The sequence below is a fragment of the Diachasmimorpha longicaudata genome, chromosome 2 (assembly GCF_034640455.1).
Source record: "Diachasmimorpha longicaudata isolate KC_UGA_2023 chromosome 2, iyDiaLong2, whole genome shotgun sequence".
Taxonomy (NCBI): Eukaryota; Metazoa; Arthropoda; class Insecta; order Hymenoptera; family Braconidae; genus Diachasmimorpha; species Diachasmimorpha longicaudata.
This window is the reverse complement of record NC_087226.1, coordinates 11,040,130-11,063,692: the sequence shown is the minus strand read 5'-3', so window position 1 is coordinate 11,063,692 and position 23,563 is coordinate 11,040,130. Positions and strand designations below refer to the sequence as shown.

Here is a 23,563-nt window from a genome sequence, read left to right as displayed (position 1 = left end):
TGCGCGCTACTGCCACTGCCACCGTTCGCTTTTGGCTCCGTTCGCGTCTCCTTTGGTAGCCTCACGCCACAAGTGTTCGTGGCGTGCTCGCGCGAAGAGGTGCTGCTCCCATATTCCATCCGTATCGCAAACACGCACCCAACGCGGGGCATCTCCACTCTCCACCAGTCATTCCCTACCCAATTCCCACCAAATAAAATCCGAATAAAAGAAAAGAAAATTTTTAAAGTAAGAGAATCGTAATTTCCCAGTAAAATGACTTAACAAACGAGAATGATTTGTTGCCAATTGAGAGATCATTTTGGAAAATTCCGAGGTGTTTATGTGGTGACTTTAGTGTTTTTCTCGTTTATCGAACGACCACTAGACGATCCTTCTATCTCCCCGAGTCAAGTAGGCGCGATGGGGTGCATTTTCCTTCATCATCTCCTTTTGTGATACTTGATATCATCGTAAGCTCCAAAATGAGGGGCTTGACAGCCGTCAGACGAGAGTGGATGAGAATTCTCCCACCATTTCTCATCTCTTCTTACACCGATAAAGGAATATTGTCCGTTTTACTCCCTGTTTTGGGCTACTTTTAAATCGAGATATATTTTTTTTTACACGTCCTCGGTGATAAGTCACGGATGCTGAAAAATATAGAGGGGGGGAGAGGGGGGTCAGGATGAATGTACTTGGGGAACTAGTTGTGAGACGATAGGGTGGGCTCTATACCGATGTGCAGTGACACGCGAGAGGCCTCCACAGGAAGAGTTAAATGAAGTGGAATTGAGGAGATAAAGTCAGTTGATCATTGGTGAACCGGTGAAACTGTGAATTTTTAAATGCCGATACTTGTTATTATTATGGAGATTATTTATCCTCGGATGAATGGATAGTTAGCGCATTTCGAGGGATGAAAAAGACAATTTGAGAATATTTTGAACGACTTTTCATTGAGGAGTTTTGCAATTGGAAGTTGAATGGAAGGAGATTTTTTCTGTGTTACATTTTCATTATTTTAAATGACTCAGTTTAATTATCTATCGGAGAATTGTAATCACTATGTGATTACTCTCACTGTATATTTTGGGTTGAGTCTCTTGGACATGTTTGAGAGAGCGAGATATTTATAACCAATATTTCTTTTGAGAGCGAAGATATTTCCAAACTTGATGGAAAACTGATTTTCCCCCTATGAAATTGACTTCTTTCCCTTTTTTAATACTTAATCCCATTATTGGAAAATTGCACTTTCTCATTACTCATCGTCGGCGTTGTCCTTTCATCCTATTTCTGATCGGGGAGTTTAAAAGAGCGGAATATTTATCGCTCATATTCCGTCCCAGAGTCAAGATTACATTTTGCAAGAACCAGTACATTTCGATACCCCGAAATCGATTGATTATTTCCATTGAAATGAGTAAATCCTCGAGCTTGGGAGCGGATTTAGTGCCACGCTGGAGAAGTACTTGACATCCACCCTTTCCCTATTCTTTACAGCCAGAAGAAAAGGCACCCCCCCCCCATAATTTCCATTGGTGAATCAAGATTTTAAAAATTCTTCATTCCATAATAAATCTTAAAGTAGTTCGGCTTCAGAAATATTTGCTTTTGAAATCAGAAAAAAATCCGCTGTATTGGATTAATTTTCCTCTCTTCATTTTCTCGATTAATCTAATGATTTATCGGAAAATTGCATTATTCTAGAATTATTCTTAAGAATTCATTTACTCCGTGCACTGACATACTGAATCCTGAGTGAACAGATTAAATTCCCCAGAAATTAGTGCATTTCGATATCTTGAAATCGATCGATTATTCCCACTGCAATAAGTGAATCGTCAAGTGCAAGCTGCATTTAGCGCCACACCGCGAAAGCACTTGACATCCACCCCTCTTGCATTTTAAAAGTGGGGAAAAAGGGGGAAGATATCCTCAACTATTTTCCAATAACTGTGTTACCCTCTGGCCACTCGATTGTCGATCGTGAATCGAGGTCACTCGATCTGTCGCTTTTCTCACTTTTTACGCAGATGGCAAATGAAAAACTCTATTTGCCGCGCGAACAATGGCGCCCTAGTGCCTAGAACTTCTCTACAATAAACGAGACTTTTTCAGATCAACAATGACCCACTGATAACACGCAAATCGGGTGATGTATTGAAAGGTTCCATGGAAATCGGGCGCGAAACAGTTGGGGGGTTGGGGTGACCCGTTGAGAGCACGAAAGAGTTGAAAAATATTGCCTTTTTAGTCCTCTAGTATGTCTCTATTTTTTTCCACTGACAATGTCTTTTATCATTGGGAATATTTTTTTTGCTAATTATATTGATGGGATAAAAAGTCCTCTCAAAGGTATTTTGAGGTAAGAGCTTAAAGCCGGAATTCGTAAAACTTTGTTTCATTCGTGCACGGAATACGCAATTTTCCATTAAAATAATTTGAGTAAAAATTCAATAAAAAATATTCCCTATCGATATTTTTCTCGTATACTGAAGCAAAAAAATGTGGACTGTCTTTCAGGTACATAGATTCGTTTTATGGAAAATTATGGAGCTCGAATTTTATCAAGCGAATGCTATTGGGATCATTTTTTTTAGATCTTCAAATCTCAAGTGATGTTTACACTACTTTAATGTCAATATTTCTTGTCATAACCTCCGCCAACCTAATCTTTCACGATCAGGTCACCCCAGTCGTTCCAATAAATCTTCGATGATACCCCAGATCGAAGTAATATCAACAAAGAGGTCAGAATACAATAAAATACGGATGTTGATTCAGTGGGACAATGAGAGCAGAGGGAAACTAGACCGGACCCCAAAAAACGTTTGAGAAGTGGAAGAAAAACTAGGTCTATAGCTGTATGCGTTGATGTGTTAAAAGCTCTTCCACTTTACCAGGAAGGATACAGGAACAAAGAGATACTTAAAAGTTCCTATTATGGCTAGGAAAGCCTCGGAAATTCGAAAAAAATTATCCCTCTGAAAGAAAATAACGCAACAAATCGGTCATTTCCATTTCACCTCAAAACTCGGAGAATTATCTGCTGAATTTCAATAATTAGTCTATGAAATTTTCATTGTTTATCCCCTGACACTTTTCTCTATATTAGGACCTACCTGAGAGACAAATTGTCAGAGTGAAAATAAATCCCACGCAAAAAAACTTCTCCATTTGATTTTGTCAAAGCTATTGCGGTTATTTCCTCGAAAAGGGCTCCATGAATTCCCCACCAGCTCACAAATCTGAATTTTCATTTCAACAACAAAAATTCTGACTTTACAAAAACTAGATAAATCCCCTCAACAACTAGTCGACTAATTCTTGACATTCAGCAGAAATGTTCTCCCTCTACTAAACTATTACATCAACATTCTAAAGGTTGGCAGGGCCAGTAGAAAAAAACCCAATATCATTGACAGACTAACAACGTACCCAGTGTTTATAAAAAAATTGACATTAATCTGGTGGCATCAGTGAACGACGAGGATAATTAATTTTTTTTTTCGTAACAATGGCGATTAGTACAGTGGATGGACGAGTAAACGTGTAAAGCAATAGTCCCTGTTATCCATGTATCTGTGACATTATGATAGGACCGGTGCTGGGAGACAGGAAGGGATCGTCGTAGGGGAGATATTAGTAACAGTGCGTGTGTATTCTACCACATCACGCTTTAATCGTAAAGCACCCAAGGTGGCACAGATTGAGAGAGACCCCATCAGCAACACATCCTCTTTTGTCGGCTACATCAGGATTTTGTGATTTTTTCGCGTCCCAAATTATCGTTTTTCATCGTCCATCGAAGATCAATGTGTGGACAATGGGTGTTGTGTGTTTACCTCATCAGTGAATTTGTGGGATCGGTGATAATCAGCGCAAGGGGCGAAAAAAAAAATTGACATTAATTTTTTTTTTCAACTCATCGATACGAGAGCAGTTCACGGGACCCCCTGTTACAGAAGGGACAGCTCCTCATACCCTTCACCGCCTGTCCACTTCCGACACACCGGAAGTACATACATGCGAACAATTACAGCGGAATTGCATACGATACATTTCGATAACTGAGAGGAATTAATTGGAATTTAATATGGAAGTTGCATCAGAATTGTAAGTATTGAGTGTAGTTGATGCATTGTTAGTAATTAATTTATCTATTTTATACTCGCAATAATTAATTTTTCCACACAGCGGGTGTAAAGGGCATATTTTCGTGGGCGTTTAGAGGAAATAGGCGGTTCTAATCGGGGCAGGTAAAATAGAGAAGCTTTCTGTCAATATTAAGCTCGTTGACGTCTAGGGTGTCAATTCTCCCCCCGGACACGACGTGCGTTACCCTTTTGCCCGAAAAAAAAGTTCACTATCGACACTCGAAATTTTATTGACTTCAATATAAATTTATCTCCGACCTTCTGTGACAATTCTTCAGAAATTCCCTAGAAATGTACCCGAACTCCCCAGAAATTTTCCTTCAACAGCATTCGATCTTTTCACAACCGAGAGATTGTGATTTTTATAATCAGCACATGTCCTAGAATTTTTGCAAAAAATTTCTGTGAATACTGTTGGGGAGCTTTCTGTCAATCATAGCAACTACTACGATGTTCCATGACAGCCATTGCCATGACAGTTATTGCCGTGTGCTAATCGGCATAGCAATATTTATCCGCGTGGCTACGGCTGAGCCGTGTCAATTTCTCTCCTCGTGCACTAATAAAAAACATTCCTGCAGAAATCATGGCACCGTCTTTATAATCACAGCATACCACCCATTATATACAACATTCAAGCAATTTCGTGCAATTGCCAGTAGTACTCAAGACTCTCAAGAGCTTTGTCAGCGCCTCATCATCCTAATCCACAGTATTCATCATCAGCATCGCTTGACAGCGAGCACAATAAAACCGCATGTATAATGACATCGCCACAAGTCGGGCGTCGATATCATGCACAACATGATGAGGGAGGAGAGATTGCATAGAGGATATATGTGACGGATTGTGCTTTTTAAATTGTCCCACAGTTTTTGTCGATCTAAAAATAAGTAAACTCCCTTTCAACTTGACTGTTAAGTTGCACTGTCATTGGTGGAATGTTGAAGAAATTTTCGGGTGAACGATAATTTCCGGTCGATTTGTCTTGAAGGAATGCCACGGAGTGAGACTTCACGTGGTTGTAAATTTGAAGGGAATTGTTGTTGAACCCAAATAGTTATTTTATTATTCAAATTTTGAACGAAAAAAATCATGGAAAGTCCTGATTTCCAAATCCCCTAATTTTGAAGAGAATGTAATGAAAAGTCACAAGTTTTCAAGGGAGAACCGTAGAAATTTCATAATCTTCGTGACATTTTGTTTGAATGTAAATATTGCGAGACGTCAGGGACTGTTTCGTAATTAATTACAAGGGCCTACCTCCAAAGGTATTGATCACACTGTCATGAGACGACTTTACAGAACTAGTTCAAGAGGTAATTAATGTGCGTAATGAATTTGGTGGCAAAAGCCACCTGAGTCCACACCGTTATAAACTTGAAGAGGAACCAGCAGTTCAGATGATTCAATTTTAATTGGATAAATTTATAATAAAAGTGATGATGATTTACCTCAAGTTCTCCAGTTTCAATAATAGTTTGGTCTGAATTTGATTAGTTCCTTTAAAATTGATTGATTATGAATGTGGTCATGGTAGAGAGTGCCTGGTAATTAGCTACAAAGGCATATCTCGACAGCGATCATAATCATGACCTCACAAAAGGAGTTTTCTCATTAATTTGTGTCATCAATTTCGTGGCAAAATCATGCAGGGAGATGAGCCATCGCAATTTGATGCAATTGTAAACTTAAGATAGATGTGTTCAGTAATTCAGATAAGTATGTTATTGTCTCCATTAGGACGACAAATTGAAATTTCATGGTAATGTTGTAGTTAATTTCATAAGTGACATTGAATCCAACTTTGCGAAATAATAATAGTTATGGAATGTCAAGGTTTAAGTAGTAATTGAAGAAATTGTCGTCTTCAGTACAAGAAATTGACAGTTCACTTGAAAATTGATTTGAATAATTTCGTAATTAATTACAGCGGCATATCTCCAACCGCATTATAAACATATGAACTCATGGCAGTTTGCTCATTAAGTTATATCAATTTTGTTGTAACATCATGGAGATAAACCAGCGCGATGGAACGTGTTTGTGAACTTGAAATAAAATAGTTAAGTAATTAAGATAAGTATATTATTGTCTACGTGGAGGGAAAAATTGAAATTTGATGGTTAATCGTGTAGAGAATTCCACAACAGTGACATTGAATCTGATTGAGAAAAAAAACGGTGATGAAATCTCCAGTTTGATGTCTTTAGGTGGTAAACAGAAGGTTTAACATTCCGGTGAAATATGAATATTTTCAAGTATCAGGGACTATTTCATGACTAACTACAATCTTTGGCTTATCTCCAAGGGCATCGAAATTATTTAACCTTACACAACCCGTTTATGAATTCCTCATCACATGTTGTCACCAATTCAAAATAATCAAAAATCAAATTAATTCATTTTTAAACGAACGAGAAAACTTTAAAATTGCTACTTTTCTTCAGTTTCGAAAGACTTCGAAGAAAGTTAAGTCGGAGCGGAAATGAATCATCTCCTTCTACCACTTCATTAGTGAATTGATTAAGCCATTAACAATTTCAGAGGTTTAAGGTCCACGAAGTGATAAATCATCAGAAGATAATAATGGCACGTTTAGGCCCAACAGGAAGGAGTCAATCAATCAAATACGGTTAGTCAGTAATAACAAGTACTGATTACTGTGACACGGGTTAATAGACAAAGGCGAAACAGCGTGAATCTCTTGGAAACTACCCAGTTCTTTTCATAATGTGGATGTATCTTGAATGAGGAATTGAGTCTCAATGGTTGTATTACTGTCATGTAAGTTGCGAGTTGGTTAAACTCGTAGCACCTCGCGAGGTAGAATTTAGTAATTGAGTAAAACGCCTACTTGAAAGACGCACATTCACCGCCATACTTTGACTGCTAAAGTCAGTTATGGAAGTAATTGGAGCAATTAATGATGGAATTTATCTCACAAGTATTATTAAAATCTTCAGAGTTTATCTTTATCTTTCACTGCAAATGTCATTCATCTTTACCAATCGGAGGAATTTTTTAATTTCGAATTAAAAACTGTGTCCATTACTCTGGGCTCATCTATATTTAGACTCAAGGCAACTAAGGCTAACAAAAAATCCCACTAAATTTTTCCCGTTTCAAATGATCTCATTAAAAAAAATCTCTCGATTTTCAAGTCCCAAAACAAAATCCCAAGGTTATTAGAATGAGAGAGAATAAAAATTTTCTCGAGATCAGGCTGGTCTATATATATTGGAGTCTAGGGTTAATTAATTTATATTCGACTTTTCAACGGTGTTCATCTATTTCAATTTGAGGATATTAAATGATTAATCGACGAAAAGTACATGACATCGTTCAGTGCTCCAGTTCTTCCGCAGTTGAATCCACCAGAACTGAAGGAATCCACTTTATCATTTTTCCCAGTGCTCATCTTTTGATCTACTGGGGAAGTGCTGGAGCGAGATAAGTCCGGTTAACGTCAGCGTGAGTTTTTGATGAAGATAGGACTTCTCTGTCAAGGAACTTTATTTGTAAACCGGAATAAAAACTGATGAGGAAGTCCCTGAGCTCCCTGAGATTTCCAGTGGTTCAGCTAAAACTAAATGGAATTAGCAAAATCGACTTAGATTCCTTTTCCCCTCAACTATTGTATGGCTGGAGATATTTAAATTATTGTGTCTCCCTGTCCATGCAGATTATTACATAATGTTTGTTTTCACAAGTTAGCTTTCCGTTATAATCGCTCCGAATGTCTATATTTACGATAGCAATCTTAGCACTTCGGGTACAAAAAAAAATACGTAAAGAAAATGACATATGAAACTGTTAATCTTTATCACCGTCGTTACTTCCTATTATTTATCAATTAATTTTTAGTTCCAGAGCTGTATTTCAAGAGCACCTATAGAAATGAAGTATTTCCCCCGAAATCGGAGGAAAGCTTTCCGATAAAGTCAATAACACGAGGGACAACCTCTAATCTAATCGAACCCTCGAGTACGACAAGTTCGAATGTGGAACATCATCGATAAAAATTCTTACAAAATTGATGTTTTAGAAATCTGATATCGATTATTCCAGAGTGTGATTTCTTTCATATATTATTAGTAAACAAATCTAAAAGTTTTTTCACGTATCTACTCAGAATATCCTTCGATTTGTAATGATTGATTCAGCCTTCATTTTCTCACGTATCCCTTCGACTTGAATTGAAGGGAATTTTTCATAATACGTGATACATAAGTAAGCCATTAGACACCAGTGGGCATTTTGAGATTGCGACATTGTATTATGAACATTTTCACGACTCGCCTTCATTTCCCATTTCAATGGGAATTATTATCATTCACTGAGTTCGTGAGGTTCCTAGGGGAATAGCAAACGAGGTTATTCTACCGTGAAAGACAGTACGACAAAGACAGACACGTGTCATGACCTCAGACTCCACCTCCACGTGGCATTTTCAAGGTCATGATAAAATTTAAAAAACCGATTTCGAGAGCTTTCACTGAGAACTTTCGAAGTTCTCAAGCTTTCAACCCCTTAAACTTTCTGATTGTTTTACCTCTGAATCGTATGCAGTGCCACTGTCCGCAAAATTAATAACAAACTGATCACGAAATTTATTTTTTATTGTAATAGTGAATTTATTCCGTACGGTATTAACATGATAAGATCCCAGAACGTAACAAACGGAATAATTGTCATGGGTCATAGCCTTGAGCGGAGAATTGATGACTCCCTTTTCAATGACACGATTTCGGATGGAATTCTCAATGTCTTTATGGCTATCAGTCTTGAAGGGGAGTCGCTGAGACATCTATTATGGCATTGACGCCGGGTATATATGTACAGCGAGTAAGATCGAGGAAGTTGCGTAATTTGAACCTTGTCATTGGTAATGGGCGAGGGAATAAGGAATAAGAGTTTTCTTCTTTTGTCGATCAGACCGGCTATTGTACTTAGAATTGACATTGCACGATAATTCATCATTGCGTGGGCCACATACAAAAACCTATATAAATCTTGGAAGAGATATATTCTAGAATCTCCCATTACGTATTAATGGAAGACATAATATTAAATGGAGATCGTATAACTGCGAGAAACGTACAAGGAAAATTCAGTGGTAAAAGTCACTGATGATCAGACTCATTCTATTCGATGTCCACTATTAGCAATAATTGGTGGGAAATTTTGAAAAACTATTGACGTTTCCCAGGACATAATTAGCCTGTTCTTGACAACCAAAGTTATTCCTCGGTAGCATACCCTAATGATGTTAAAATATGAACAGACGTTAATGAAATCAGGATTTTTGTTCTCCCCTTTGCAGCGAATTAATTTGACGTATCTTGTTGTTCTCCAATTCCGATGAATCGGATTAGAGATTGATCATCGTTTCGAAATGCATGTGCATCACAGATACACTTCAATTCGTAATTATTCTTCAGGTGAACTATTGATTCATGTGCAATCTACTCGCGGAAATTCATCTAACCGCCGATGAAATATACTTCGCATGAGCAATTATCGCTGAATCAGCTCTCGCCGCTTTGATTTTCATGCGCCCAGTGTTTCGGAAAAATTGTTGTGGCTCTTTCCGCATGGAATGCAATCATTGAAATAATTGGTGATAATCCGTGAACGATACGAGATCATCTCTATGGTGTACATATTCGTGTAGCGTTTGTAAGCCCACTAGCACGCATTTACAAACAGGATGTGACGGACTGATGAGTGCTGAATTACTTGTGTAGGTGCTCGGCTAAATGGGCGCTTTGGATCGACTGTGTGGGACATTTAGAAATGCCCTACGTTCTACTGCATCCAAATTACGATTAACTAATTGGCCGGTTTTTACACACTATTAAGCATTTTCGGTTGAGTTCCTCGATACACGCGGAGAAAAACGTGGAAAAAAATCGTTTGAAAGGCGGGTTGATTTTCAGCCCTTTGTGAATTTCGATTCTAAATTCATATCAAACGGAATGAAAGTAAGTCTACACCCTTTGTTGATGTGAATGTAGACGAAGAAAAATATTCACTTGAAAATACGTGTTCTGTGATTTTTACCTCAATCGTCTGTGAAAAATTACGATACCGTCAATTAAATTTCCTGAATTAATTCCGTAATCGGTGAAGAAATTGTGACCTCTGTAATTTTTAGGGATTATTTATTTCCGTGAAGGGAATTAATTTATTCCGGGATAAAATCAACTTTTTTAGTGTCTGATAAATGCCTACGATAGTCGTGTGAAAATCAGACATTCGATTTTGCCTTGTAACACTAAAATATTGAACTCCACACGCCAGAGACCGTATCATCAAAATTATTTTTCCTGGACAGCAGAAAATTCCGAGTGATTATCGATCCTGAGTTCACACCAAAAAGCATCCAAACAGTTCATACCGTTTTCGGGATACTTGTTGACATATGCGCAATACTAATCATAAATGAACATCCCCGGGAATAATTGATTAATGTTTCTAAAAACACTTGTCATGCGTACGCGTTCGGGGCAGGCTAGTGAAACAAAATTCTGATATAATGAATGAACCTGTCAGATGCAATCAAATCACGCAATCGATTCGAAGTGGCTTGTAATAGGGAGGAAATTCCAGTGCAACAATGCAATTTGCCTATGACACTAATTGGATAAAGCCGAGTCCAAAATACCTGTAGAGTATATCCGTAAAGGGCCAATGCTTGAATCAACGAATTAGCGAAATGTGATCAGTAAGCCTAGCAGCGAAACGATAAATCGTTGTTTTGAATGGATATCTCGATATCTGACACATACAGACGGGGATATCACATGCCTATACATATTTACATACAAAAGAGAATAGATTTATGATGTTTATGTGAGTTATTCAGAAGCCGACAGCGTGAAAACAAATGTCTAGATATATCAGAAATTGTACAGATATTTTTTTGAAAATGTTTGTTTATTCGAAACATCAATTTCGAATGGGTTTGAACCGTTAATTAAAATTTTCTGGCTCCGGTTCATCTCGAATTTAAATAAATTCTCGTTGCATTCAGAGAATTTTTCAAAGCCCAGAACATGTCTACAAAACATGTAACAAGTTCCTTTCATATTTTCACAGATCACCACTTTCTGGAAGTGACTCGGCGAAGCCGGTGGAGAGGAGCTCGTACTACTCCCAGGAGCCTAGCAAAAGGCCACAAACTAGACGACAGCGAATCACATCATGCCTGTCTCACAATGCCCTGACGATGCTGACCATCGCCGGAGTCGTTGGAGGAATTGTCCTTGGAATCTGCTTGAAGGGGGTTGGTAAATGGTCGGCCCGGGAAATCATGTACGTCAACTACGCGGGTGAACTATTCCTCAGGATGCTCAAGAGTTTGATTCTACCCCTCATCATCTCGAGTCTTGTCTCAGCCATTGGATCACTCGATCTGTCGTTGAGTGGGAAGATCGGGGCCCGTGCCATTACGTATTACATGGTTACAACAGTCAGTGCAGTCGTTTTGGGTGTGTCTTGTTGTTTAACTTTATTAATTGTTGTGAGCGAGGGGTGAAGTCAGAGGATAATTCCCAGTTTCTAATAACAATTCATCTCCTCTATCACTCTGACTGCCAACCGTTTGCCAAAATTTTTGTCACATGAGCGAGAACGAGTGACTTAGAAAATTCAGATAAAACAGTTTCATAAACATTTCCTTATTCACATTTTGCTCAGGCCTTGCGGAAGAGAGAGGCTATTTCCATTGAATAATTTGTTCCTTGTCGTTTACTCTTACCTCTTAAATAAAAAGTCTTTTCGTCCTTGTCAATAAAACAATTAGTTTGTTCTTTTACCTGATGGTAGGAACAAGGACACTAGTTATTTAAAAAAATATCAATGGAAGATATTCACAGATTTCCTCCCACAGGCATCATCCTGGTCATGTCAATTCAACCTGGCACGCTATCCAGAGGAGAGGACATGAAGAGCACTGAAATGGCCAAGAGTGTTAACACTGCTGACACCCTTATGGATTTAGTCAGAAATATGTTTCCTCCGAATTTGGTGCAGGCCTGTATCTCGCAATATAGAACTGTACTTACGAAGAGAGCTAATGATACCGGTGAGTACCCCTTGATGAGAATGCAAAACCACCCTTCACCTCCAAACGTCTATTCAATTCTTACTCATGTACAGAGGACAATAACACGTGGGGCATCAGTGGTGAGGACACCTCAGGAATGAATATATTGGGTCTGGTTGTCTTTGCAACGGTCCTGGGAATTACTCTTGGGAAAATGGGACCAGATGGCAAACCACTGCTCAATTTCTTCGAGGCATTGTCCTCCGCCATGATGATCATCACCAACTGGGTCATCTGGTGAGTCCTTTAGAATTTTTCACTTGAGTTTCATAACATTGTCCTCTAAGCCATGAAGCCCTGACGAATTTTTTTCATTCACTCCATTGCAGGCTATCTCCCCTGGGTGTCCTCTTCTTAGTGACCTCAAAAGTCCTGGAGATGCAGACATTCGACGAAGTATTGAGTCAACTGGGAATGTATTTCCTCACCGTCATAATAGGTCTCTTTATCCACGGATTTTTCGTACTGCCACTCATCTTCTACATCTTCACGAGGAAAAATCCCTTCAGATACGTTTACAATATGGCACAAGCCATTGCCACTGCATTTGGTACATCATCGAGCTCGGCAACACTTCCAATAGCCATTGGATGCCTTGAGGAGAGAAATGGAATCGATCCCAGAGTTGCACGCTTTGTCATGCCAATCGGTGCCACTATCAACATGGATGGTACAGCTCTTTATGAGGCTGTTGCAGCGATTTTCATCGCTCAGGTTCGCAAAGTACCTCTGTCATTTGGACAACTGGCGGCTGTGAGGTAACGAGGCTATTGTAATTACTCATCGTTGCAATGATTATCATTTAATTTCTCCGAATTTCAAGTAGATTCAAATGCCAATCAATTGTCAATAAATTTTAGCATCACTGCAACGGCAGCTAGCATTGGCGCTGCTGGCATACCCCAGGCTGGGTTGGTGACGATGGTCATGGTCCTGGACACTGTTGGTCTCCCTGCTAATGATGTCACCCTCATTATTGCCATTGATTGGCTATTGTAAGTGTCTCCAATCCACTGATGAATCAGGAAGATGTCTGTCTCAGTTGAATAATTGATAAATCCTTTGCAATTTCTCTTTATTTCTTCAGGGATCGCTTCAGAACATCGGTGAATGTCGTTGGCGATTCTTTGGGCGCTGGTATCGTCAATTACCTGAGTAAAAATGAACTAGCCGCAATGCCGTACCATGTTCAATCGCAAAACGGTGCCGATCGTCACACAACGTCGATATGAATAGATCGACCTGGACACCAATGACAATAATTGCCTCTCCAGGCAACTGGCGGGCGTTAACGAGATTAAGAAGATAATCCAAAAGAGAGAATATTAAAGCAAAAGAAAAACCTAAAATAATGTATGTAATGCAGGTATTAACCCTCTACGGACACAATGGGGTTGCTCATCCCCCGTTAGATTTTCTCTCGAGTATTATTCCTATACATGTGCACTCCGCGGTATTTATCTGATACCGTAATTTTCGAGGGAAAAATTATCATTATAATAGATCGAACAGTCAACAGCTCAGTTTACGTTAAATGTAGATTGGGGTAAAGATTTTCGAGTTAATTATGGCTGCTTTCTCGCTTACGTTGTTTCATCCTATTGATCAATCAATTCGTTCATTTCTTAATCTAAAATCGAGTGGCTATGTCAGAAGAAAGTTTGAGTTTGTCAAGTGAGTTCGAAAACTTTAAAGCTTTTCAGAATATTAGAAGCTTTTGAATTTTTTACTATTCTTAGAGTGTTTAAAAGGTATATTTCGATGAATGTCCCGGTCTGTCAACTTCGCACTTGTGACAAATTTCGTCTCACTTGAATTGAACAATATTTTTCATTATACGAGTCGAAAAAGTGGGTTTTTGGGCACACGTCGAGTCCCTCAAAACATCTCTTCCACACATTATGATGAAAAATTCTGTTCCACATCCCTCACAAAAATAATGTTTAGCTCATTACGAAATATCCTATTTTGCCAACAATACCTTTAGCAAGTGATCAAACCGCGTCTTTCCCTTTACTTTTCATTGTCGAGTGATCGAAAAAGCACTTTACGACAGCAAGTGAACGTAACATAAGTGCTAGAACAATATATTCTTGACCCGGGAGGGGTGTGGAGGCTTCCAAGTGTCGAAGCACACGTTTTCCACGAATGTCGAATCCTATTTTTCATCACAATATCTGAGATTTGCAAACACGTGATGGAATACATTCTCCACTGACCAGAACCGCACGATTTTTAACCCCAACAGGGTAGACCTTAGCAGGAGAGGATATAATGAAGTTGAGCGAGTTGGTCGTTGGGTTTGTAATGCAAGGTGAATGTAGCCATGGCGTGAGGTGATAAATTACTTCAATATAATGGTAGAAAATACGCTCAGGAGGTATACCCGTGGAGGGTTAAACTTCAACCCCGTAACGCTCGAACAAATCACCGCCTAAGTGTTCTAGCAGCCTCTGTGTTTCATTGTCAATCGTTTATATTATTTTACCAAACCGAAGAAAGTAAATTAATTATTGTTTATGGAATATGTTACCTTCGTTAATCTCATGTAGTTTATTTTAGCAATGGGCCAATAACGATTAACTAACCACTCAAATTTGTGCCAAATATATTAATAAATGATGTTCATAATACGATAAAAGTATATCGTTATACAATTTGATCACATCAAGGACATTAATATCGTTCGTTGTACATAAAAACATTGAACACATAACAACGAAAAAGAAAATAATATGCACAAAGTTTAAGTAAAAAAAAACAATGATACGTCAACAATAATTAATGGCCCATTTTTTATTACTTTTAATAATTTTTCCATTATCAATTATATCAGTAGATAATAATTATAATGCAATTGATATACGTGTATACATATATAATTAATGAGTCATAGGTACTAATACAAATAATATATGGATTATAGCAAACGATTATATCAATTTTATGGAATAAACGCTGGCGGCCATATCGATTGAATCGACTTGAAGAAAAAAAAATAATATTTATTATATATATACAAATATATTATTATGTATACATAGATCTATGTATATGGAAATTCAGTAAGTGTTCAGATGAAAATTTAATGAAATTTAATTATTGAAACGTACCATTGCAATTACTTTGAGATTGATGTCAATACAGCTGTGAAGCTATACACAATTAAACATTCAATTTATTGTTGTCAAGAACTCACTAAGTGGGTGCATAAATATGCAATATAAATTTTAATTGTGGGCACGTCAAGAGTTAAACGACGAGCTCGATGTTCGTTGATTAAAAATTAATATGGGAAATATGAAAAAATGTAATTGTGTATGAACATTGTATTCGAGGCTTGAAAAACATGAAAAGTAAAATAAAAATGTTGTTTAAAGTGTTTCGCTCCTTTTTTGGGGATTTTGAATAGTGAATTTTTCTGTGAGTAGAGCTGATATTTCATGAAGGGTTGAGATAGAAATTTTAAGACGATTAACAAGCTTAATCCTGCTGAAACCTATATCGCTGAAATGACGATTCGATGTTCTTCCGTGTGTAGAGAGTACAGAAGTGGGTTGATGACCAACTGCAGAGATCGATATAAATAAAGTATTCGATTATTGACGATGCAATATTGTTCGCAGATGCGCAATTCGCATTGGACCCTGGCTATTCTCATCGTTTCGTCAATGACCTACGATTGAAATAGGGTATCCTCGTGTTTTGTTACGTGTGGCAGACACATTGGTATCGACATTTGTCATTCTACGGTGAATCGTGAGTGAGGGACATTGTCGAGAGAGTGAAAATTTTCACAGGTAATCAGTTCGAGAGAAAATTCATAAATTTCGATTCAGGGGCGAAATGGTCGTCTTGTGATCTTCCCAATTAACATCAATGCAGACATTCTATTTGAGGGGAACAGCCGATACCACCTTCCTATGTTATTAACAGAGAACGGGGCAAAGTGGAACGATTTGTGATCTCAAATTTTAAATCTCTTCGCTCATTTTGTAAATAATTTTTTTCGTAATAATCACTTGAAAATTTCGAAATTTCTAACATCCTTGAGATAATTTTTACATCTTTTCCCCTACACCACGCTATCGCCTCTGGACCATTGATTACCTGCAGTGGCCTAATCGATATTATGTAATAAAAAAACTGTTAATTAAAGATAATGATATTAACGAGAAGCTGAAGCGATCGCCTCGCCTCGATGAGAACGGAGGAATGAAAATACACACTAAAGATATCCTAACTGCAACAAGAGCGAGGGTGCCAAGGACTGTAGTGAGAACGAAAAGTTACAGAAATCTAGTGGGTCAGTGGTTCTTGGGACCGTGCGGTGCCAACGAGTACCACAACGAGAGCATTGTCGAGGAAGACGAGACAATCGATATGGTTGAAGCTGGACCATCCCACGAACTCGACGGTGAGTCCTGAACACTTCCCCTTTATTACCACCTGAGACTAACTGGCTTTAGATTCTCCAGCAAGACTCGGCCATTCCGAAAACCACGAAATAAATGGTCAAAACTGGCGTCCAGAAGAAGAGGAGGATAGCAGCGACAAAGAGGACGATGAAGAAGTTGAAGAAGCAGATTTGAGACCAGCTGTTTCGATTCCCGATAATCTTAATGTCTCAAATTCAATGATAGGTAAAAAAAATCCATTCGATTGCGCAAATATTGAGTCGGGAACTGAACCTAGTGGGGTAGAACGGGCTCAAGTGGGCGGAAATTTATTATTATTCGATCATTGTAACAGCAAAGGATTTCTAAACTCATTTTAGTCTGAATGTTTATGTCCATTCAATTTTTTTTCGATTATGTCCGATAATCTCTTTACTTAGGATTGAAATATTAATGAAGCCTACTAATTAGAACTTCGTTTATTTCTGGACTCTCCAGATCCACCAGAAATTAAGGTAACAGTTGACGAGAGCCTCCACCAAATGGCCCAAGAATACCGTGAGAACTTTCACGGTTTTGCCCAAATAAATCGGTTCGAATCAATCGAGGAAATGCACGATTTCATAAAACAAACTCTAGACGCTTCACCACCACCTTCAACCGGCCCCTCCAACAAACAAGAGCGTTACCTTGACCTTCTCCTCACCGAAAAACCCGAGAATCGTTTTCGACGTCTATACGAAACAGTTCGTGTAACAGTTCGCCGAGTATTGGCTCGAAATGAGGATATCCTGAACGATCTCTTTGTCTCGGCCAGTCTGGAGAACTTTCCGAGTCCTCTGGCCCCCATCGACGAATATGACACGTCTCTCGACGAAAATTTGGATGAAGACACTTCAATGGAGAACCCAAGGGACTTAGAAGTTGAGGAGAACATGAAGAGATGGTACATGATCGAGATGGTTGGCCTGTGGCTGAGAATGATAACAGATATTAAGAGTTATCGTGAAGCTATCAAGAGGGAAGTATTGATAAAGAGCTGGGGGATTGAGAATGATCGATACGACGGCATCGTTGTACCCTTGAGGTACAAATAAATCAGGCAGTGATCCAAGAGGATGTCGTGTCGATTCAATCGTAACTTTTGCACGAACCAATCCAACACTAACTAGGAAACAAATGGGTTTTTGTATAATTTTTCTTTCGTTGTTCCCTATTACAGATAGAAAGAGGAGAATTCGATAACGATAATATATATCTAATATTTTGTTCTTAAATGTTTTCGCTGCAGAATTGGACTCGATGGAAAAATGTCAGGCAATGCTCTAAACCTTAGTCGAGCAAAATGGTTTCATGATAGCAGCTCTATGATACTGCCCACAATTATGTTTAAATATTTTATAAATCATTTGTCCAATGAAAATTAAAAAAAAAACATTATTTTTGGTGGATATTATGGTGGTCAATAAAGTTCTTTCAGTATTCACTGACCTCTTTGATGTTTTTTTTAACCTAACGGAAGTGAATTGATGCCCATTAGATTGTGCGCGTTCCGTTCAATTGTGCAATTGAATTATTCGAATTGTAACGTTATTACTTCTATTGGCATGATCGCTCATCGTGTTGATGATGGAAATCTAGAGGGGTTCCTTGCCGATGCGGTTTAGTGCCTGAGCGCTTCATGTCCGACTGTTAGTTACCGTATCTACTGCAAGAGGATTCGAATTATCACTGGCAGAGGCCAGGCGAAGGCAGAAGTGAACGATAACATCGGGGTATTGTTCGAAACGAGTTTGCTCTGTTGGTTTTATCAAATTTGGTGCCGTAGGAATTATTGTCTTAAAGACATTTACGCGAAAAAAAGTTAACATGGTGCCTAAAGGGATCTCTTGGATATTTCTTCGAACTTTCAGGAATCACCCGAATTAAACAGACATTGGGAATGACACAAAAATTTTGATAAAAATCATGAAACAAGGTGAACAATTTTACAGAAGATATCCAAGAGATTATCGTTGAAAATTGAATTTTCGTGAGAGATAATTCTGAGGAACCAGACGGCTACTTACCTCAGCAACGCTGTAATTTCCTCATCTCTAAAATCTCATCAATGATACTGCAACTACTCAGAACTTTCCTCATCCCCTCATTCTGCCAATGCCGTCTCAGCATATCTATACTTTCTGAATTTATCTCGGCAATCCTCACTGAATTCACCTTGTCTATTCCCAATGTGCAGAAATAAATCAGCCAGTTTTATCTATAAAACACAAATCGATGCAACTGATCAGTATTATCTATTCCTTCACTCGATAATCAATCAAGTGAAAAATATATTTCTCCGGTCAAGTTCTGCAAACAGCATCAATTAGCAATTGATTAATAACTCCGGAGAATCCATAAGAGAAATTAATTAAACAGGGGAAAGAGTCTCCAGGGAAAAATCTTTTATCTGCTTTCAAGATTTTCTATCAAAGAAGTCCGATCATAATTAATCTCTTTTCCGCAGTTCAATTAACGCCTGATGTATAATAAATCTTATTTTTCAAAGTCCTCCGACAATTACCCACTACAAAAATTCATTGAAACGCTTCCCACTGGAAAGTCATCCGATTTTCGGGATAATTACAATAAATTAACCGATATAAATCGTGAAGTTAAAAATCTTGATTCACCACAACGATCTTCACCCAAAGGAATTCAATCCCAGCATAATTAATCACCCTCTCCCACTTTAATTAAAGTCAAGTATGCAACAAATATGTCTTTGCCCCTGACTCATGTTTTTTTACCCCTTGAACCTAGAAGGCGCATATCCGCCATCCGTCCACGGGGTTGCCGTGGAAAATGGCAAAAAGCATTGTGGTGGTGGTGGGAGTGGAAGCAGTAGAAACATGCGCACATGAGAAAAGGTACCCGTGGCCGGGAACGGCCGGCTGACATGAAATCGTGACACTAGTTTCGGCCTAACAGCTGCCAGTGTGACCCGCCTGTGTCTCAGTCTCTCTTAATTGTTTTGGGAGAAAAATCGAAATTGCACTTGGACTCGACGCAAGAGATTCGATCCTCCAGCGTGCAATTCACCCGAGTATTTATTGACACAACGTATTACTATGGTGAGTACTGCAGTGGCATATCACCCCACCGAATAGCCAATGGCGCGCGGTCGATCGTCACGAGCCTTGCGGCCATCCCCTCGCTCCCTTCCCCTTGCGTTCATCCCACCCTGCACTATCCACCGGTGTTTAACGATATCGCGGATCTACGAATTCTGCCCTTCCGCATTCAAAATGTGTCGGATATGTATTTACATGTACGACACTCTCGTCTAAATGCGATCAATTAAAGCGCTGTCCTTCGGCAGCTGCAATTGATTGATTGTGATTGCCACTGTCGTTGCGAAAAGTTATTGTTAGGTGGTTGGGGTAATTTTGTATGCAGCGGTAATCGATGGGGCAATGTTGTTGTTGAACTTGGTAGTGAAGGGTGCACTTTTAGAAGGAAATTTAAGTTTTATGGATTTTTTAAGGTACGTTCGATTTAGTGGGGAACGGAAATCGTTAGATTTATCATTTCAATAGAATTTAGAGGGATTTAACATTGTTCGGTCATAAGATTAGAAGAATTTATTGCTTTACTGGACATCTCAATGAATGTTTTGGGTGTTTCAAGTGCAAATGCATTTATATTTTTTCAACGTCGAGATTGGCCTGATAGAGAAAATGTTCAGAAACGAAAAAAACTCGATAGTGTTTTCTTCAAATAATAAATCAGTAGTAAATAATTAATTGTCCGCCGGAGTCTCTTGGCTGCTCCAATTTTGTCGGATATTTTCGTCAAGAGTCCCTGCGAATCAGTGATCGAAATTGATGAATTTTGTAGGAACGTCGATTGCGCTTCGCGTTCACGATTTATATTGCAACTGAGCTATAGGGAGATCTCCGATTTGTTTTTCGGGTTTCGGGATTTCCAGACGCTTTTAACGTCTATTGAATATTGCATAAGTGAACAGTGGATGGATATCATCATTTAATTAATTAATTTTCGATTCATTATGGAGAATTATTTTTGGCTCAATAATCAGCTACGTCAAATGAAGTCATGTATTTTACAGCGTTATCATGTGGTTCGAAACATTACTCATATTTCTTTGATCAAGGGGTAGGGAATTTAGTATTCTACAGGGCGTTCTTGCGACGTCTGTGAGCCCTTTTACTATCGGCTTAGACTTATCTACTTACGGGCCGAGGATGGCTGCGGGCATTTCCCTCGGTCCATGCATATTCGTCTGCTCCAGTCATCTGAGAGTCATATAGCTTCTCAGGAGTACACGGTTCGAATAATAAAGACTTGGTTTTTTTATTGCCTCTTCATCTCGTTCATGCTCGTGCATCACGGGATGTAGCCTTTCAAAGGCGCACTTTTGCTTTTTTTTTTTATTCCAAGTCTTTGTTTCCTTCTTGCAACCAACGCTAGTTCGATAACTCGTTTTTATCGTACATTGAAATATTGCAATTTTAATGAAAAACGAGGAAAAAAATTCTATTTAGTTTGAAGAGTTTTCCGTCATCTTTTTTTTCCCCTCCGCATTGTTTTTCAACGTTCCGTCGAGGGCGCAGAATATTTCATTCATCATTTCGCGTTCTTTGATATTGAAAAATGATGGAAAAATTGTGATTTGAAATCACGGCGTAGGGTAAAAGAGGGAAATTCCAATTCACTGAATAATGCCAGGTGGAGCGGATTTTTCTGCTCCATTTGAGAAATCAGAGGGTATTATTAGTGTATTGATGCTTATCGAATATTGCTTTGTAGGGAAACAGAATAAACACAAAAGAGGAAAATCGTCAAATTCAGGATATTGTTCTTAATTCATGAACAATTGAGTGATCCATTTAAGTGAGTTTGCAGTTGAGTTTAGTTTTCAATTCAAGCCCCAGGGTCGGGGGATTTTTGCGAATTTTCATGAGTGTACGGAGTCCTCTGCAGAGCGATAGAGAACAATTATGCGAAATTAACTCAATTTCGATGGAACAGACTGTAATTTTTTGAACTTTCCTCTCTGCGCACCTAAAATCTTGCTGGAAAAAAAATTATAAAATCCACCGAAATACTCTGTAATTTCGAAGATTAATATTGGCTATCCCCAAGACAATATTGTCAACGTAATGGTGGTTGTCAGTCGTGGGAAGAATGGCGCTCTTCCTCCATAAAGAAATAATCTCGGATTAAGTCGGAAGTGTTATTAAGCTCTCCGACTAATCAAAAAAAAAAAGGCAAAGCGCAGGAATAATTGTGAAAGCGCTCGATATAAGCTCATCACATGGGATGAAACCATACATCACATCTCTGTCATCCGATTGTGTCGAGGGATAGATTAATCCGGCTTGTGGTCTCGTATAATCCCACAACGAGTCTCGAAATCGCGTCGTGTATTTTGGGAAATTCACAATACACTAAATAATTCGAAACAAACCACATAATAGTTGGTAATAATGTATCATGGATGTATGGATAGTGGACCAGTAAATCACTCGGTTATTCTGGAAATTACAGGCCGGTGACCCTGTCTTGGAATAAATCGCTCAGCATTCATGGGATATTGGATGGGTGTCTGAAAATATTGGCTAACACGTCGTATGTCTCACCCGACGTCATTTTATTACCTTTCGGAGAAATTCCTTGATTATTCATTCGGCATGAATGATGTTCTCGTAATGCTCCATTTGAAATAGCCACTACACGAGGGGCTGTAAGGTTCAATAACCCAATGAATGCTGACATTTAGGAAAAATTAATTTCCCATTTTCTCCTGGATGGAATAAATTCTGCTATCATATTTGTAACGCATTTTCAATTCAGTATGACAATCCGAATCAATTATGACGGATTATAATTGATTTGGATTAACTTGATTTATCCCATCGTCTATCGAATTCAATTCTCCGGAATTTCAATTGCGCCGTGTCGACCCTCGGAATCACTGAACGAGAGCTTTTGTTGACTAATTACTTTTCAGCTGAGTTAACTCTGAATACAAGCTCATTACCCAACCTCCTTTATCCTTCGAAGTAAATGAGAAAACGCGTGAAGGCAATTGTTCACGAAAGGGGCGGAGGAAATTCGTCAAATTGAATATTTTCCGGAATATCACTTCACCCTATCCGCAAATCGGTGAAATTGCATCTGTTCAGAGTGCACTTATCGAAATTGGCATTTCATGCACAATTTGGTTGGAATTTTTATGAGAATGGCACCAGCCTGGGTGTAGATAACAAATGAGTCTATGATTACAGGGGAAAAACAGACATTGGGACTGGGCAGAGATATGAAGATTTTTTAAATCTTTTCTGTGGAAAAAATGACGATGAGAAATATCTGGAACAAGAAATTATTTTCAAAGTGACTCAAGCTTGGTCGAGTTAGGAGGTTATTGGTCTGACCCATCGTAGGTTCGATTCACTGTTAATAACCTGTACGAGTCACATCCTAATGGGGGAGTAATCACAGCAAAAACCAATATCTGAATTCTGCACGATTTTAGAAACATTTATTCGACTAAATCAACTTATATCTTAATTAAGATGTTTAGTCACCTAATCATCTGACATTCAAACAAATTGTCACTCTACATGCAATACCTGAACGAAATTTAGACATTTAGTTTTGCTGTGAACGAAGCGTACGACTGATCTCCGACATTTTCTTAAATTTACCAGTCAACGATAAAGTTCTGTGACTGTAATTTCCTCAACTTTAATTAAATTAATCTATAACAGTCCTCAGTACTTTCATCATCTCGTATTTCTCGCGTCTGTATTTCCACATTTCACTGGCTTCACCCTTTTAGGTGAAGAGTAATTTTTTCGGTGGACTGAACAAATTACATTTCGCAACTCGGGAAAGAAAAA

General features: G+C 38.5%; 4 protein-coding genes across 10 annotated transcripts in view; 3 read left to right on the top strand and 1 right to left on the bottom strand.

The window, feature by feature from the left end:
* LOC135172874 (single-stranded DNA-binding protein 3) overlaps positions 1 to 23,563 on the bottom strand; it is an 81,078-nt gene that overhangs the window by 28,164 nt on the left and 29,351 nt on the right. The window contains exon 3 of the mRNA XM_064139337.1: positions 18,722 to 18,912. The gene's annotated coding sequence lies outside the window, so the exon portion shown is untranslated. The remainder of the gene's footprint in view (positions 1 to 18,721; positions 18,913 to 23,563) is intronic.
* Positions 52 to 15,637, top strand: LOC135172872 (excitatory amino acid transporter 3-like). Of its 6 annotated transcripts, none has more exons than XM_064139332.1 (8): positions 52 to 99; positions 3,370 to 4,101; positions 11,247 to 11,638; positions 12,040 to 12,234; positions 12,309 to 12,492; positions 12,585 to 13,013; positions 13,116 to 13,250; positions 13,343 to 15,637. In XM_064139332.1, the coding sequence occupies exons 2-8, from the start codon at positions 4,082 to 4,084 to the stop codon at positions 13,485 to 13,487; spliced, it is 1,500 nt and encodes a 499-aa protein (XP_063995402.1). In that variant the 5' UTR covers positions 52 to 99; positions 3,370 to 4,081; the 3' UTR covers positions 13,488 to 15,637. The 6 variants fall into 6 exon arrangements, with proteins under 6 accessions (XP_063995402.1, XP_063995404.1, XP_063995403.1 ...); XM_064139334.1 differs by having other exon boundaries at positions 65 to 228; positions 3,514 to 4,101; XM_064139333.1 differs by having other exon boundaries at positions 65 to 228; positions 3,411 to 4,101.
* On the top strand, positions 15,913 to 18,142 carry LOC135172877 (uncharacterized). 2 transcript variants are annotated; one of them, XM_064139351.1, is made up of 4 exons: positions 15,913 to 16,055; positions 16,415 to 16,672; positions 16,725 to 16,898; positions 17,151 to 18,142. In XM_064139351.1, the coding sequence occupies exons 2-4, from the start codon at positions 16,471 to 16,473 to the stop codon at positions 17,747 to 17,749; spliced, it is 975 nt and encodes a 324-aa protein (XP_063995421.1). In that variant the 5' UTR covers positions 15,913 to 16,055; positions 16,415 to 16,470; the 3' UTR covers positions 17,750 to 18,142. The 2 variants fall into 2 exon arrangements, with proteins under 2 accessions (XP_063995421.1, XP_063995422.1); XM_064139352.1 differs by having other exon boundaries at positions 15,914 to 16,055; positions 16,734 to 16,898.
* Positions 19,603 to 23,563, top strand: part of LOC135172876 (galactosylgalactosylxylosylprotein 3-beta-glucuronosyltransferase P) — a 29,668-nt gene continuing 25,707 nt past the window's right edge. The window contains exon 1 of the mRNA XM_064139346.1: positions 19,603 to 19,768. The gene's annotated coding sequence lies outside the window, so the exon portion shown is untranslated. The remainder of the gene's footprint in view (positions 19,769 to 23,563) is intronic.